Source organism: Narcine bancroftii, chromosome 4 (assembly GCF_036971445.1).
Source record: "Narcine bancroftii isolate sNarBan1 chromosome 4, sNarBan1.hap1, whole genome shotgun sequence".
Classification (NCBI taxonomy): Eukaryota; Metazoa; Chordata; class Chondrichthyes; order Torpediniformes; family Narcinidae; genus Narcine; species Narcine bancroftii.
In genome coordinates this window covers 20,791,545-20,808,739 of record NC_091472.1, presented here as the reverse complement: position 1 = coordinate 20,808,739, position 17,195 = coordinate 20,791,545, and the positions used below count along the sequence as shown (strand labels likewise).

Sequence of the window (17,195 nt, the reverse complement as noted above, 5' to 3'; positions counted from 1 at the left end):
CTGCACACATTTCTCTTATTTTTGACCTCCCAAAGTGTAACACCTCACACTTATCGAGACTCAACTCCATCTGCCATTTTTCTACCCATATCTATACCTCTCCATGTCATCCACCACTCCTCCATCAATCTTTAACTCATCTGCAAACTTAATAATTTCCCCCCCCCCCCAAACCCCTATCCTCTCCCTCAGCGGGAGAACTTCTAACTCAGTCCACTGACCACCATAACTAAAACAGCCAATGCTTTTTTAAATTTATTTATGGGATGCCTTCATCACTGGCAAGACCAGCATTTATTGCTTGTCCCGAATGGACCCAGAGAAGCTGCTGGTGAGTCACTAACTTAAACCGCTGCAGTTCTTCTAGGGAACTCACCTCCTACCCTGTCACTGAGGAGATTGTTCCAATATTTAGACCCTGAAAGGACTTACAATGTATTTCCAATGTGGAAGGAAAACAATGGTAGTACACTACTAATTTATTAATGACCTGGAGGAATCATGGGACCGGTGTAAGAGCACCTCTTAAATGATTACATGGGCTACTACTTAAGCTTGCCTGAATAACTGTCTTATTCCTATGTACTACCACTGTAAATACAACTTGACAGGCTCTACAGTTAGATTCATTAGTGCCGTTCACCCAGCAGCCAGGTTTACTTAATAAGGAATAGTTTTGTGATGTGAAGTCATCCCCTGGAGCCACCAGTCTGCAGATGGGGCCTCAATTTTCCACATTTGCACATGAACGCAGAGGTGTGATTGGATGGGCAAGACCAGGTGGCTCTTCTGATGGAGAACCTGCTACCACAAGGTGAGGGGGTTGAGGGTGGAGGGGAATGGGTGGGATCCGCTGCAGGAAGCTGGTCCCCGGAGCTGCGGCAAAAAACTGCCCACTAATTAAAGGGCCAAGCAGCTCAGCACACGAGAAGGTGAAACCTTACAGAGAACAGCAGAATCAAAGCCTATGCCATCAGGTAGAATCAAGAAAATCCTTTCAGCATGCAGTGGTAAATCAGAAGGGAAAAGAGAGGCTTTGAGATGGCTCAGGCAGATAAGGTTAAGGAAAAATCCTAAGACATTCTACAAGCTTTTGACTAGGTCGAGAATAGGAACCCATAAAGATTAACAAGGTTGGCTACATGTGGAACAGAGAGGTGGAAGAGATTCTAAATGAATATTTCTCATCTGTATATACAGTGGAGAAAGACATGGAGGGTAGTGAATACCAGGAAATCAATGGTGATGTGCTGAAGAGGGTTCTGGAGATCTTAAAATACAAAGGTGGGTAAATCCCCATGGCCTGATCAAGTGAATCCTAAGACATCATGGAAGCTAGGGAAGAAATTGCAGGAGCCCTGGCAGAAGAATTTCCCTCATTGTGAAGCAGTGGTGAGGTACCTCACCATGGTTACCTGACAGAGAACATTGCAGCACAGTACAGGCCCTTCAACCCACGATGTTGGGGAGGCCAATGTAAGGGGAAGTATGTCCGTTTGACAAGGGCTCCTTTCTCCCACACCCTAGCAAAGGCTGCCTTGATTTCAAGAGCACTCACTTTCTCAGCCCCTCAGGAAGTCAGCTCGCGTTTATGTTTAGATCAAGGCTGTGATGAGGTTGGAGCCAAGTGGTCCCGGGCTGAGCCAAACTGGGCAGCAAGAAGGTTATTGGTTCATAAGTCCTCTAGGCAGCACTATTGATCATGTTTGACAAAAAAAAATGCAAAAGAGAATACATATGTCCCTTCTCCAAACTTTTGATGTACAAATTTTATTTTATTTTCCAGACTTTATCAAAACTAACTCTTCAGAGGCCCATTAAAACAGAAGCACCCTTCAATTGATTTTTAGGTAGCCTAATAATGTTTTCTGTTAAGTGTTAAGTTGCCAATGCCAACTTGGATGTCATTTGCAGTGTGGTTCAATCTCACAAACAATGATGCTGAACTTTATTACATGACATAATCCAGCCTTGTATCCCTAGAATAACACATAATTTGATGGAGTCTTTTAGGATTTTTGAAGGAACCGATTAGATTCTCAGATAGCGACTTTCTCCACTGATGGGTGAATTTGCAAGAGGAGATACCTCAAAATCAAAACAAGAAAAATCTATAAACATTCAGCAGGTCAGGCAATGTTGGGGGCAGGAGCTCAAAATCAGTACCCTGCTTCTCAGAAATGTTAGGAAACACAGGATGATACAGCAGAATTTTCTCCTATTAAAAAGTAGTCACCCACTGACAATCTTTAGGTTGTGGATCAGCAGAGCTTTCACCAGAGAAGCTGGAGGAAGTTATTGATCTAGGCAAGCTGCTGTAACCTTGCAGGTGGAGACTGCACTTTTTTGCTGGATATCAGTAAAACTTGATGGGCTGAATGGCAAATCCTGCACTGTGATCCTGTCCTTTTGGATTGTTATGAGATACCAATATTCCCCAGCATTTGGGGGGGGGGGGATCAGTATGGTGAAAGGAAAACCATCAGTTACCCCACTAACCCTGAAGGTCACAGATTCCATTTCCTTCTCTGCCACAGGAGCTAAATTCTATCCCACTGTAGCTCCAGTCCTTCTTAAGGGCCTTGCATTTAACTTGACTATGCTGTTCTCAGTAGTGGTGGGGTCAGTAGTCCTTGACCCCTCCGCTACTGAGAATAGCCTACCTCTGTCTTCCTTGTCCTCAATTATATGGAGAAAATGAATTTGTATTGTTTAATGTCTTGCATAAATGTCAACAATAACCAAAGTTAACAAATTCATAGGATAAAAGATTAGCCCACAAAAGAAGCATTTCATCTCTAAAATGTCACATGTCAACTGGTTAAACAGATTAGGAACAGTTGTCAAGAGCCTAATGCCATCTGAACCTGCCTCTCAACAGAACAAGGATTTCAGTGTATTTATGCTGACAAATATGACTGTACATAATGTGGTACTGTGGCCACTTTATCTGGCCTGATGAGTTCTCAAGTCTTGTAGCTAGAAAAAAATGTGCAAGTGGGAGCTGCAGCCTGTGCTCTGCATGCTAATTGTATCCTGGACAGCACTGGCTGAGCTACAAACCTCACCGGATCTGAATTGAATTGTTCCTTGTAGCATGTTCCAAGACACAGTGAAAAGTTTGCTATTCAGGCAAGCCATATAGCAGGAAGCGCATCAATAAAACAAAAGTGCAGGGTGTCGTGTTGCAGCAAGTCAACAACTGTGTAACAAAGACAGGATATCCAGTTGAAACTGTGCAAGGGCTCAGAAAGTGCAAGATTACCAATTCTGCTCCAGGACTCCTGCACCAGTTGTGAACATTGTGGAGAGCGCAGCGGGCTTCACCATGATAGAACGTGGGGAGAGGGTGCCAGTTGACGAGGTAAAACCAAGATGCACGGACCCCAATCTGATAACAATGGCCGCACTGTAAACCAATTCTGCTCTTTAGAAAGGGAGGTGAACTGAGAGCACGCAAATTCAGGTTGGGGTATCCATAGTTACACCTCAAGCGTGAATCATTCTCTTCTTGCCTCTTACCAGCAGTTCCTATTGCAGTTGTCCTCAGTAATGTCTTCAATGTTGCTGCTGCTCCCTGGAATATCCACCGCCGAAAATATCAGCGCCACAGAGATGGCAAAACAGCACACCAGGGCAAATCCTACGATGCACTTCTGCTGTGACTAAAGTGGAGCAAACAAAATGGGTGCATGAGTATTGGTTCAGTCAGAAAAACTCAGGTGGCCTTTTAACTATTGATTTGTTCAGATCATAAAAGAATAGAGTTCACTTAGCTCAAATTTCCTCCTGGCACATGCAATTTACCAGGATTAAGTCTCCATAATATAAAAAATAGAAACAGGAACTTCGATCCTCCTGGTTCCAGTACTCAGATCTGGCCACTTGCAACCTACAGGTCAGAGCCACAGGGGATGGCCATTTGGCTCATTGACACTACACCAGCTCGTTAGGACCTACCAATTAGTCCAACCCCTCCACATTCTTGTAGATTTCCCCCCTCCTTCAATTAGTTATTCAATTCCCCTTTTCATAGCCTGTTAAAACAAGAGCACTAGCCAATTAGACAGAAACCCCTCCCCCCTAAAAAATTGGCCAAAATTACATTATTACCCCATTTTGCAAATCTCTTTATATCTATGGCCTTTATTTAAGAAACTTAAGCCACAGGAAGCAGATTCTGTTTGCTTGGTCTATCTAAATCTTTCATTATTTTATCAGTGGTCCTTCTTCTCCCCACCCCCCCCCACCCATTTCCAGGGAGAAATATTCCAGTTTCCCAGTCTACTCACGTCAGTGGAATCCTACAGCCCTGGAACAATTCGAATAAACATCTTGCGTACTCCTTCCAAAGCCCAGCACAAACTCAATGAGCTGAAAGACGTGTCCTAACATATTTGTGGTGCCCAGAACTGGAATCAACACTTCACCTTCGGCCAAGCCAGCAGTTTATTTTGACTCAGCACACATCATCTCAGCTTTTGTACAATGTGCCTCTATTTATAGAGCCTAGCGTTCATCAGCCACTACTTTGTTAACCTGTCCTGCCCCAAGACTGGAAAAGGTACAAATGAATCACTGCTTCACCTGGAAGAACTGCTTGGATCTTTGGAAAGGGGGCAGGGGACACCTGCAAGGACAGGTGTTACATACCCTGTGATTGCACCAAGGAGAGCGATTCCCAAATCAGATTAGTTTAGCCCGATTAACTTTAAATTTGCTAAAATATGGGTTATGGAATAGGGTGAAAGGTTTAGGGAAACGTGAGAGGGAACTTCTTCACACAGTGGGAGTGTGGAATGAGCTGCCAGCAGAGGTGGTGAATGTGGGCTCAATTTCAACATTTAAGAAAAAATTGGGTGGGTACATGGATGGGAGGAGTATGGATGGCTTTGGAATGGGGTGCAGATGAGTGAAACTAGGCAGATTAATAGTTTGGCACAGACTAAAAGAGCCATAGGGTATGTTTTCTGTGCTGTAATTTCCATGGTTCTAAGTACTCCACTGTAAAATCTCTAAATAATAACTCCTAATATTTTCTTCAAGACAGGTGAAGGCAGCAGCCCTGCAGTTCTCTCATTGATATGGCCATTCTGGATCACTGGCTCATGCTATCTGCTCTCACCCCAACAATGTCATTAATTATTATTGAAGCTCCAATCTGAGATACAAGTTCCTTGCTTGCAACAGAAGCCAATAATCAAGGAGGGAAAATGACAGTACATCAAATCCTTTTAATAAACTTCCCAAACCAGAAGGAGTGATAAAGAATGGGAGAGGGAAGAGACTTGGGGGAATTGTTGCAAGAATGCCATTGGCTTCAGGAAAGAAGGGTCAAAAACTTGGAAGAAAATATGGAACAATAGCGACTTGGGTCATTTTTTGTTAAGGAATGCAGCTCATGAGGGTAACAATTGCAGGTTTTGTCTCTATTTCAGTGAGATATTTTAGGGGGATATCCTCACCAAGTCGGAGACAAATCTAGACCTTGGAAGTTCCGCATGGTCAACATCCCAACTGCAAATCAATCCTTCTGAGGCAGGTCATGTGAATAAGTAGGAAGGCTACAAGGCTGCTTTCATTCACCAGATCACGCTGAAGCAAACATTTGGGTGCAAAGCACATCGAAGTGCCAGTGAGCAGAAAACAGCATCCTCATCCCAGTCCTCTTTTACAATTCAGTTGCATACCTTTAGACCATTAAAGTCAGCCGATGCTTGAGTATCAGAACCAATTTACCACAAAAGCCTGGATACAGATAAGATTAAAATAGTTGACATCATGTTGCCTTATGACATCATGTTGCTAAAATGCTTTACAAGTCACTCATGTACAAATAAAACAGGCTGATTCTATGGAAGAAGAAATTGCATTTATAAAAATACTTTTCATAATTTCAAGAGGTTCCAAACGCTTCATTGCAAAAGTATTCCACGTTGTAAAATGATTAATTGCAACCATATTTCATTTGGATTTAAATATATATTATTAATCAGAATTTCCCAAATGCAGTACTCAATTTAATTAGAAATAATAAACCATTAGGGAAAGGAAGAAGCAATCCTGATTGTAAAACAGAGGCTAATTCATCAATGCCCTGCGACCATTGAGTCACATGATTGCTCACCAACAGTCAAAGGCATTCTTGTTGATTGGCTTTGCTTCTGTAATCTCAATGTTAGCCAAGAATCTAAAACTCCTAACTTGAGCAGGTAAGATGGTTGGCCCAGAGCCATTGGTTGAAAATCCTTGACGTTCCTACCTAACACCACTGGACTTTATACAACATAGAACCATTCATGATCGTCACTGCCAACCTTAGTGGAAATTAGAGATAGATAGCAAGTGCTGACTTTGCAGGTAATGCTTACATTCTCTGTCAGAAAATCCTTTGCAGTTCTTATTATTTTACTCTCACTCATGAAGCAATCAATTTTTATACTTCAACATCAAAGTGCAATAGCTTACTGGTTGTCTGTATCATTTTTTAAATTTTCCTTTATCTCAACTTTGATGTTCACATACACAAGAGCCCAGAGTGACAGGACATTGTCCTAATTCTCGGGAAAGATATTGGCTGCTTAATGAGGATTTCTTGTTCATTTGAAATCAGTTCTTCATCTGTTTAGCAGCTCCACTTTGCACCTCCAAACACTGAACAGTCTTTTTTCTTGATCAGGCACAGAGAAAGGTCTGCCTTTCTTTAAAGAAGTGCTTTCCCCTCCCTCCCCAAACAGTTGGACTGTGACCACTGCATTATTCCTTCTCTTGTTGAGAAGCCATCAACTTCTCATGAGAAATAGAATTTCAAGGTATTCATTAGGTCACTTATGCTGCTTTTTAGGATTAAATAAACCAATGATTATGTTCTTCCCGTGGGTAACAGTAAAAATATAAATTAGTACTTTATTACAGTCCAGAGACCTCCCATATCCATTAACTGGAAGGGAACCTGTGTCCTTCATGACCTTCATCCTGCCAAGCAATACAATTTTCAAAACGGGAATCTATTGAAATCACTCCATTTGTTAATAATGGATAAATTGCTTTTTAAACACTCCTTTTTACTCCAATAACCAGGCCAGCTTCCATCTTCCAGCAATGCTGTTCTTTCCAGTAATCACACTGCATAGAAATGGGCCCTTACGGGCCATGTCGACCATAATGCTGACCTCCACCAATCCTATGTGCCTGCACTTGGCTTTAATCCCTCTACTTCGTTCCTATACAAATATCTCTGCAAACATCCTTTAAACATTGTAATTGTAAAAGCCTCTACCTCTCCCTCTGGAGCTCATTCCAAATATTCACCCCACCCCCCACGGAACACTTCCCCCTCAGATCTCCTTTAACCATAACTCCTGACACCTTGTAAACCAATTCTAGACTCCCCTGCCCTGGGGACAAAGACTGTCAGTCCATAAAACAATATCACAAGACATAGGAGAAGAAGTAGGCTAATCAGCCCAATGAGTCTGCTCTATCACAAGCTGACCTTTGAAGAGTCTCGGGCACTGACAACTTCCCAGCGCTTCAGGGGTTCACATCCAGTGGTCGAGGAGATATGATTTGCAGGCCTCAAGCCCCGGTTCACCGCTGACAGGGCATGAGGTAGTTCAGCTACAGGGCACAGACACCAGAGGCGGTGGTGGGATCCACAAACACTCACTGCCTCTGAAGGGATGCCCTTTTGCTTCTCTTTTTTTTTGAGAGTGGCGCAGTATTAATCATGCTTTTATATAGGTATGTGTCTAAACAAAGGAAAGAATTTTGTGTGTATGGGGCAGCACGATAAGTGCAGCAGTTAGCACAACGCTATCACAGCACCAGTGACCAGGGGTCGAATCCAGTGCTGTCCATAAGGAGTTTGTACATTCATCCCATGACCACCTAGATTTCCTCTGGATGCTCCAGCTTCCTTCCATATTCTAAGGACGTACGGGGTTAGTAGGTTAATTGGTCACATGGGTCATTTGGGTGGCACATGCTCATGAGTCAGAAGGGCCTGTTATCATGTTGTATCTTTAAATTAAATTAAGATTGTGAAAATAAATGGAATCTTGAATCTATCCTATCTATGCCCATCAATTTTATAAGCCCCCACAGGTCACCCCAAAGCCTCCTTACATTCCAGAGAGTTTACTGGTTGTCTGTATCATTTTTTAATTTTCCTTTATCTCAACTTTGATGTTCACATACACAAGAGCCCAGAGTGACAGGAAATTGTCCTAATTCTCAGGAAAGATATTGGCTGCTTAATGAGGATTTCTTGTTCATTTGAAATCAGTTCTGCATCTGTTTAGAAGCTCCACTTTGCACCTCCAAACACTGAACAGTCTTTTTTTCTTGATCAGGCACAGAGAAAGGTCTGCCTTTCTTTAAAGAAGTGCTTTCCCCTCCCTCCCCAAACAGTTGGACTGTGGCCACTGCATTATTCCTTCTCTTGTTAAGAAGCCATCAAGCCTCAGCCTAGGAAGACAAGTGTAACAAGCATCTTTTTCACGACTACATGTGTTTGTCTCACCACCCTCAGGGAGCTACAGACTTGCAACTCAAGGTCACTCTGTACATCAGCTCTCCTTAGATCACTGTCATTGACCAATTTTGCAGTACAGGGCCCGCCAGGTGTTCATAACCATGGGTTTGTAAGAGATTCCCCCCCCTCCCCTCTTCTCTATTCAAGTTTAAAAAGCATTGCCTAAGAGAGTGGTGGAGGCAGAAACTAATGTTTAAGTATCTGGATGAAAACAAGTAACCAAGACCCAGAAGGCTGTGGACAAGCATTGGTAAATGGGATAATTGATAGCTATCTTGTACAAGGTAGACTGAAGAGCCTGTTTCTTTGGTGTTTGACTTTTATGACTATTAGGGACATTTTAGATAACTACCCAGAAATCTAGTCAGTAAAAAAAATCTATACAGAGAGAAAAAAATGGCGTTTGCAGTCTGCCCATCAGGCTGATTCTCACAGGTGGCATTTTGAAGGAAGTGCTCTGTTGTTCATTATTGACATTAGGGCATTCTAGTGAACATAACAAGTGCACTTGTGGCTTCCCTATAAATAGGGGAGAGAGAAAGTGTAAGGAGTCATGTTTCTTCCAGTGTTGGAACATCGGCATAAAGCTAATGATCTGTTGTAACAGCATGAACCAATTTTAAATGTGCTATACTCTTGTTAACATTGGTTTGACAAGACTATAACAAGGAAATATTACCCAGTGCACTAAAAATACCAGAGTATGTTAAGCTGAATCAAGTAGTACTTTAGATGCATGGTATATATGCAGGCCACTGTTTGCTACCATCTCCAACTGCTTGGTGCAGGTCCCAAAACTGAAATGCTAGAGGAACTCAGCAGGTCTCTCAATGTCCTTTGGAGATAAAGATAAATACCTGATGTTTCTTCAAGAAGGGCTCAGGCCTGAAACATCAGTTCCTCCATTAATACAATCTGCTGTCATTAGTGTTTCAGGTCCCAAGACTGATCCATTAAATTGCCTTGAGTTGGCCAGGGCTTTGGAAGCAATAATTGAGGCATCCTGCACAAGTTAGAACATAAAAAACTGGAGTTGGAGTAGAGATGACTCGCAGACCTATTTTTCCATTTAATAAACTCATGGGAGATTCAATCTTGACCTCAGCACCACTTTCCTTCTCTTCTTTTACTCCACTGAACTCATTTACTGCTCAGTCTGAAGCTTAATGGCAGAGAGTGTCAAAGACTTTCTGGGGTAAAGAGGCAAAGAATATCAAATATTTATTCCCTATTCATGGCAAAACATTGCCCCCAATCTTTCGAACTCTTACGCAATATTATTTTAAGGGCATCTCATCAAATGCCTTGCGGAAATCCAAATGCATTACTGGTTTGTCTTATCCATATGTTATATCCTCAAAGAACTCTCGTAAAGTTGTCAAATATAATTCCATTTTAATTAAAAACAACATTGACTCTGTTTAATTGTCTTATGATTTTCTAATACTCCAAACATTACTTCCGTTACAGTGCTTCTACTTCCACAGCAGTTCGTGGAAGTTTGGTATGACACCAGAAGCCCTGGCAAATTTCTAGAGATGTGTGGTGGAAAGTGTGCTGTCCGGCTGCATCATGGTCTGGTATGGCAACATCAATACCCCTGAGCATAAAGCCCTGCAAAATGTAGTGGACGCAGCCCAGGACATCACAAGCAAAACCCTCCTCACCGTTGAGAATATCTTCAAGGAACACCATAATCAGAGAGCAGCAGAAATCATTAAAGATTCACATCACCCAGTGCACATGCACTGTTCTTGCTGCTGCCATCAGAAAAGAGGCCTAGCTGCCACAAGACCTGTACCACCAGGTTCAGGAACAGCTACTACCCCTCCACCATCAGACTCCTGTTACAGAGTTCTGGGTTGTGCATTGGCCTATGTGTTGTGTGGTTTTATGTTAAAAAGTGACAGTTTGCCGTAAGGTGAAGGTGGACTGCTGAGAGAGAGGGAGACAGACTGAGCATGTGCAGAAAATGAAAATAAATTCTGGATTTGAATGATAAACCACCACTGGGTGGTGCTATGGAGTGGAAGAAGGCCCAGAGCATGAGTCATGGTCTGGAGGACAGTTTAGAATGTTGGGATTTCAAAAAGGATGAACATTCCGAAGGCAGCCAGAAGGATCCGGACCAAGCCAGTTGTTCGTCTCTCTGCAGCAACACAAGACAACTTTGAATTTTGTGCTCTCTCTCTCTCAAAGATCTTTTGTCTTCAGTTTACTAAACAAAGTGAATTTTGTTTATGATCTTTGCTTCAGTTGAGATTGAAGTCTTGTGTGTTTTGTGTTTGTTTTGTGTCTAATTTTTTCTGTGGGCTGGTTGGAAATATAACTTACACTTTGATTACGGCTGGGGAATTTATTAGTTTTACAGTCATAGAAATTTGCATTGTAACCAGTGGACATTGTTATAAAAGGGGGGGATTTTGAATTAAAATTTGAAGGTGAATTTTTGTTAATAAAGTAATTGTTCATCTTTACCCCTGTGTCATTTTCCTTCTTTGTGGTTGCTGGTTTGATCTTGTAACATAATTTGGGGGTATCATCTGGGATCAAATCAACTTGGAAGCTTTAGGGGCGATTGACTTGTGCTTAGTTATCAGTCGTCTGAGTTTGACTCAACCTCCAGATTGAAATTAAAAATAAACGGTGAGTGTATAAATCACCAGCAGAAAAACCAGCAACTATGAATATTGGTCAGTTCATAGCGAACCTTTCAGTGGCTAATTTAAAAATGGCTAAAAAGTCAGAACTGATGGTTATAGTTGGCAAGTTAAAACTTCCTACAGTAAGAACTGGGATGAAAAAAAGGAAATTGCCCAAAAGATTGTTAAACATTATGTAGGAAAGGGGGTATTTGAAGAAGCTGCATTAGAACAGTTTCCAAAGCAGAAAACCTCAGAGGAAGTAAAGTTGGCATTGGGAAAACTAGAGTTAGAGGGAAAAAGAGAGACAGAAAGGAAAGCCAAACAGGAAGGAGTAAGGCAGGCAGAAAGGGAAGAGAGAGAGAGGAAAAAAGAGAGGCAGAAAGGAAAACTGAACAGGAAGCAGTAAGTCAGGAAGAAATGGAGGAAGGGGCACCAGGAAGGGAAGAGAGAGCAGTCGCTAGAACTAGCTAAATTTAGGCAGACCCTAACCCAAGGAGAGGGAGAAGCCCAAAACCCACATGCTGGTCATGAGGAGAGGTATCTGGTCAGGAGAGAAGTAAGGTTAGTTTCTCCATTTGAGGAAGCTGAAATAGACCAGTATTTTCAGCATTTTGAGAAAGTAGCTGTAAATTTAAAATGGCCACCAGACCATTGGTCACTCCTGCTACCAAGTGCTCTTAAAGGGAAAGTCCAACAGGTATATTCGTGTCTCATAGAAACATAGAAGATAGGAGCAAGAGTAGGTCATTCGACCCTTCGAGCCTGCTCCGCCATTCAACAAGATCATGGCTGATCTTAAAGTTCAGTACCCCGTCCCCGCCTTCTCTCCGTAACCTTTAATACCCTTATACTGAAGAAATAGATCTAATTCCCTCAAATATATTTAATGAACCTGCCTCTACTGCCCTCTGTGGCAATGAATTCCACAGATTCACCACCCTCTGGGTAAAGAAATTCCTCCTCATCTTGGTCCTAAATGGTTTGCCTATTATCCTCAAACCATGGCCCCGGGTTCTGGATTTTCCCATCCTTGGAAACATCCCATCTGCATCCATTCTGTCCAGTCCTGCCAGAATTTTATATGTCTCTATGAGATCCCCTCTCAATCTTCTAAACTCCAGCGAGTACAATCCCAATTTGCGCAATCTTTCCTCATAAGTCACTCCTCCATTCCAGGTATCAGCCTGGTGAATCACCTCTGCACTCCCGTCATTGCAAGAACATCCTTCCTTAGATAAGGTGACCAAAACTGCACACAATACTCCAGGTGTGGTCTCATCAAGACCCTGTATAGCTGCAGTAAGGTATACTCCAACCCTCTTGATATGAAGGCCAACATACCATTTGCCTTTTTAACCGCCTGCTGTACCTGCATGCTCGCCTTCAGAGACTGGTGTATAAGTACCCCTAGGTCTCTCTGCACTTCCCCATCTCTTAATCTATTGCCATTCAAATACTAATCTGCCCTCCGGTTTGTATTACCAAAGTGGATAACCTCACATTTATCCACATTGTAGTGCATTTGCCATGTGTCTGCCCAGTCCCTCAATTTATCCAAATCACACTGGAGCTTCCTGACCCCCTCTTCCATGCACACAACCCCTCCTCATGGTACAACAAGCAGCTGATTATGAATTTGTAAAGCAGGCTATACTCCGATCTTATGAACTTGTTCCAGCGGCTTATCGACAAAAGTTCAGGAGTTTAAAAAAAGCAGAACCCCAATCTTACCTGAATTTTGCTTATAGGAAGGTTGTGTGCTTTGATCAGTGGTGTGCCACAATGAAAGTAGAAAATAACTTTGATTTATTGATGGAAATCATTCTGATTGAGGAGATTAAAAATTGTGTTCCTGACGATATTCAAGTGTACTTGGCAGGGAAAAATATAAAAACTTGGCAAGAATTGGCTAAATTCGCAGAGGAATATGCTTTAACCCACAAACCTAAGTGGACACCAGGGAAAACCTTTCAAAGGAATACTGCTGATAATCCAAGTAGAGTAGAAAGAAAATCTAGAAGTGAGGTTAAAGGAAGAGAGGAAGAGAAATGGGTGAAGGAAAAATTTTCATGTTATTTGCCACTATTGTAAGAAGCCAGGGCACGTAACAGCAAATTGTCCTGTACTGAAAAGGAAGAAAGAGAAAGGGGTGGTACCAACTGCCTGTGAGAAAGTTAGGGATATTTTTAAACCATTCATGACTGAAGGTTTCATTTTGGTTAAAGAAGGATTCAATCAAGGGCCAGTTAAAATCCTGTGGGATACTGGAGCAGCCAGTAACATTTTGAATTTTGGTGAGGAGACCGATACTGGAGATGTGAATTTAATTAAAGGCATTGGTAGTGAAGCAGAGCCTAAACCTTTGCATAGAATAGTGATGAAATCAGACTTATTTAATGGCCCAGTTACGATAGGGATAAGATCAAGTCTGCCGGTGGATGGAGTTTCTCTTTTGTTAGGGAATGATTTAGCCGAGGGTAAAGTCATACCTGTGGTGAAACTCACAAGTAAGCCATTGATTTATGAGTCCGAAAAGGATTTGGAAATCTACCATGTGTGTGCCATTACTAGAGCCATGTCTAGAAAAAAGGTAGAGGTAGAGAAAGTCTGTGATGATCCTGTCGTGGAGGCAAACATTGAGGACAAACCTAAGGATCCAGCATTGCTGTGTTCAAGAGAAGAATTAATAGCCAGACAAAAGCATGATCCTGATCTTGCTGAGATAAGAGATAAGATTCTGACTAACCAGGAAATTGAAACTGTGCCAGTAGGTTACTTTGTTCAAGATGGAATATTGATGAGAAAGTGGAGACCACAAGTGATACCTGCCAGTGAAAACTGGGTGGTAAGAAGACAAGTTGTAATTCCCAAAACTTACAGGAATTAAATATAAAAGTTGGCTCATAGTACACTTTTAGGAGGTCATCTTGGAGTGAAGAAGATGGTAGAAAAGATAAGGAAACTTTTATAACCTGAAATTCAGAAAGGATGTTGTGAACTTTTGTAGAACCTGTCACACTTGTCAACTGGTGGGCAAGCCTAATCAAGGACCACCAGTGGCACCTTTACAACCCATCCCTGCTTTCGGGGAGCCCTTCTCAAAAGTGATAGTGGATTGTGTTGGCCCATTGCCTAGAACCAAAGAAGGAAATTAATATTTGTTAACACTCATGTCCACAGCTTCAAGGTTTCCAGAGGCTATTCCCCTGAGAAACATTAAAGCAAAGATGATTGTGAAGGCTACGATAAAAAAATTTCACACTGCTTGGCCTACCAAGCAAAATTCAAGGGAGTAATTTTATGTCTGGAATATTTCAACAGGTGGTGTATGAATCGGGAGCCCATCAAATTGTGACGTCTGCCTATCATCCTGAAAGTCAAGGGGCCTTGGAAAAGTTCCATTTAAATGAGAAAAATACGATGAGGGTTTATTGCGTGGAAAATAATAAGGATTGGGATGAAGGAATCCATTTGTTATTGTTTGTTGTTAGAGAGGCAACTCAGGAGTCTCTTGGCTTTAGTCCATTTGAGTTGGTGTTTGGTCATGAAGTCAGGGGTCCATTACTATTGTTGAAGGAACAGTGGATACATAACGATATACAATCAAATCTGTTGGATTATGTTTTCAAATTTAAAAACAGATTACATCAGGCTTGAGAGATGGCAAGGAAAAATTTAAAAACTGCTCAGGGGAAAATGAAAATTCGATATGAAATTTAGGGACATTAAACCTGGCAAAAAAGTATTGGTTTTGTTTCCAATGCAATCAAACCCTTTGAGAGCTCAGTTTTCAGGACCATATAAGGTGAAATTAAAAATTAACCAGGTCACCTATGTCATTGAGATGCCTGATCGTCGAAGAGAGACACAGGTCTGTCACGTGAACATGCTTAAACCTTATTTTGAGAAAATGACTGAGGAGGAGATTTGGATTCGAATCAAGGTGCTAATTAAACAGGAAAATAAGGAGGAGATAAGTTTTGTGGAAGGTCATGGAGCACAGAAAGTGAAATTTCCCCAGGCTGGAAAATTCTATAGTTTTGAAAAACTTAGACACCAAGTTAATGCATTTGACTAAATCAGAAAGGGAAGAAATGAAGACATTACTTATGAAATTTAAGGATATATTCCCAGATGTTCCAAGAAGAACTATTGTGCCTTGTCATGATGTGGAGGTCAGTGATGCTAAGCCTATTAAGCAGCATCCTTACCAAGTTAATCAGTAAAAGAGCAGATTGTTGGATCAAGAGGTGGATTATATGCTCAAAAATGACATCATCTGAAAATCAAGTTCAAATTGGAGTTCACCCTGTGTTCTGGTGCCTAAGCCAGATGGCTCAATTAGGTTTTGTACAGATTATCAAAAGGTAAACATGATGACAAAGACTGATGTGTTCCCTATTCCCAGAATAGATGATTGTATAGATAAGGTGGGGAAGGCTAAGTTTCATACAAAGATTGATCTCTTAAAAGGATACTGGTGTGTTCTTTTGACAGAGAGAGGCAGGGAGATTTCTGCATTTGTTACACATTTGGGATTGTATAAGTATAATGTTATGCCTTTTGGGATGAAAAATGTACCTGGCACATTTCAGAGAATGATTAATGCAGTAATTCAGGGTTTAGAGCACACAGGAGCCTATAATCGATGATTTAGTAATTAGTACAGATACATGGGAAGAACACATGCTTGAATTAGAGCAGTTATTTCAGAGACTGGTGGAAGCACACCAGTGCTTGAATTTACACAAGAGTGGGTTTGGACATGCCACTGTAATTTATCTGGGTTATGTGGTAGGACAGGGACAGGTGGCACCAGCTGGAACAAAAGTATTGGCTATCACTGCATTCCCTATCCCCAGTAATAAGAAAGCTCTTCAGAGATTTCTAGGTATGATTGGCTACTATCATAGATTTTGTAAAAACTTTGCAGAAATTGCACTCCCATTAACAAAACTATTTGGAAAGAAATAAAAAATTATCTGGTCAGATGCATGCCAGGAAGCGTTTCTGAAGTTAAATGCCATTTTATGCCATCAGCCTGTACTTGTGTCCCCTAAATTTGAAAATCCATTCTCTTTAGCCGTGGACGCCAGTAACGAAGTGGTTGGTGCTGTACTGTTACAGAAGGAGGATGGTGATGGAGTAGAACATCCTATTTCGTACTTTTTGAAAAAGTTTAACGACCATCAATGAAATTATTCAACCATTGAGAAGGAGTTACTAGTGCTTGTTTTAGCATTGCAACATTTTGATGTGTATATTTGTACTGCTCAAAAACCGTTAATAATATATACTGATCATAATCCATTAGTTTTTCTATCTAAAATGAAAAATAAGAACAGATGGTTATTGAACTGGAGCTTAATGTTACAAGAGTATGATTTAATTATTACACACATAAAGGGGACATATAATGTAATAGCAGATTGTTTGTTAAGGTGTTAATCTGGATAGATATGAATCTAATCGCATTCTTGTAAAAAATGGAGTGTTTATTTTATTTTATTTATGTAATACTTCCATTAATTGTTAAAAATTTGTTCTTGTGGACCAATATTTTCTAGCAGGGGAGGTGTTACAGAGTTCTGTGTTGTGTATTGGCCTATGTGTTGTGTGGTTTTATGTTAAAAAGTGACAGTTTGCCTCAGAGAGCCAAGGTGAAGGTGGACTGCTGAGAGAGTAGGAGACAGACTGAGCATGTGCAGAAAATGAAAAAAATTTCTGGACTTGGACGATAAACCACCACTGGGTGATGCTGTGGAGTGGAAGAAGGCCCAGAGTATGAGTCATGGTCTGGAGGTCAGTTTAGAATGTTGGGATTTCAAAAAAGATGAATATTCCGAAGGCAGCCAGAAGGATCTAGACCAAGCCAGTTGTTCCTCTCTCTGCAACAACACAAGACAACTTTGAATTTAGTGCTATCTCCCTCTCTCAAAGATCTTTTGGCTTCATTTTACTAAACAAAGTGAATTTTGTTTATGATCTTTGCTTCAGTTGAGATCGAAGTCTTG

At 41.3% G+C, this 17,195-nt stretch overlaps 1 protein-coding gene across 1 annotated transcript in view; it reads right to left on the bottom strand.

Annotated features, from left to right (window-relative positions):
* Positions 1-17,195, bottom strand: part of LOC138759787 (inactive phospholipase D5-like) — a 128,305-nt gene that overhangs the window by 95,864 nt on the left and 15,246 nt on the right. Inside the window, exon 2 of the mRNA XM_069930372.1 lies at positions 3,523-3,665. Coding sequence (XP_069786473.1) covers positions 3,523-3,665 — 143 coding nt within the window. The remainder of the gene's footprint in view (positions 1-3,522; positions 3,666-17,195) is intronic.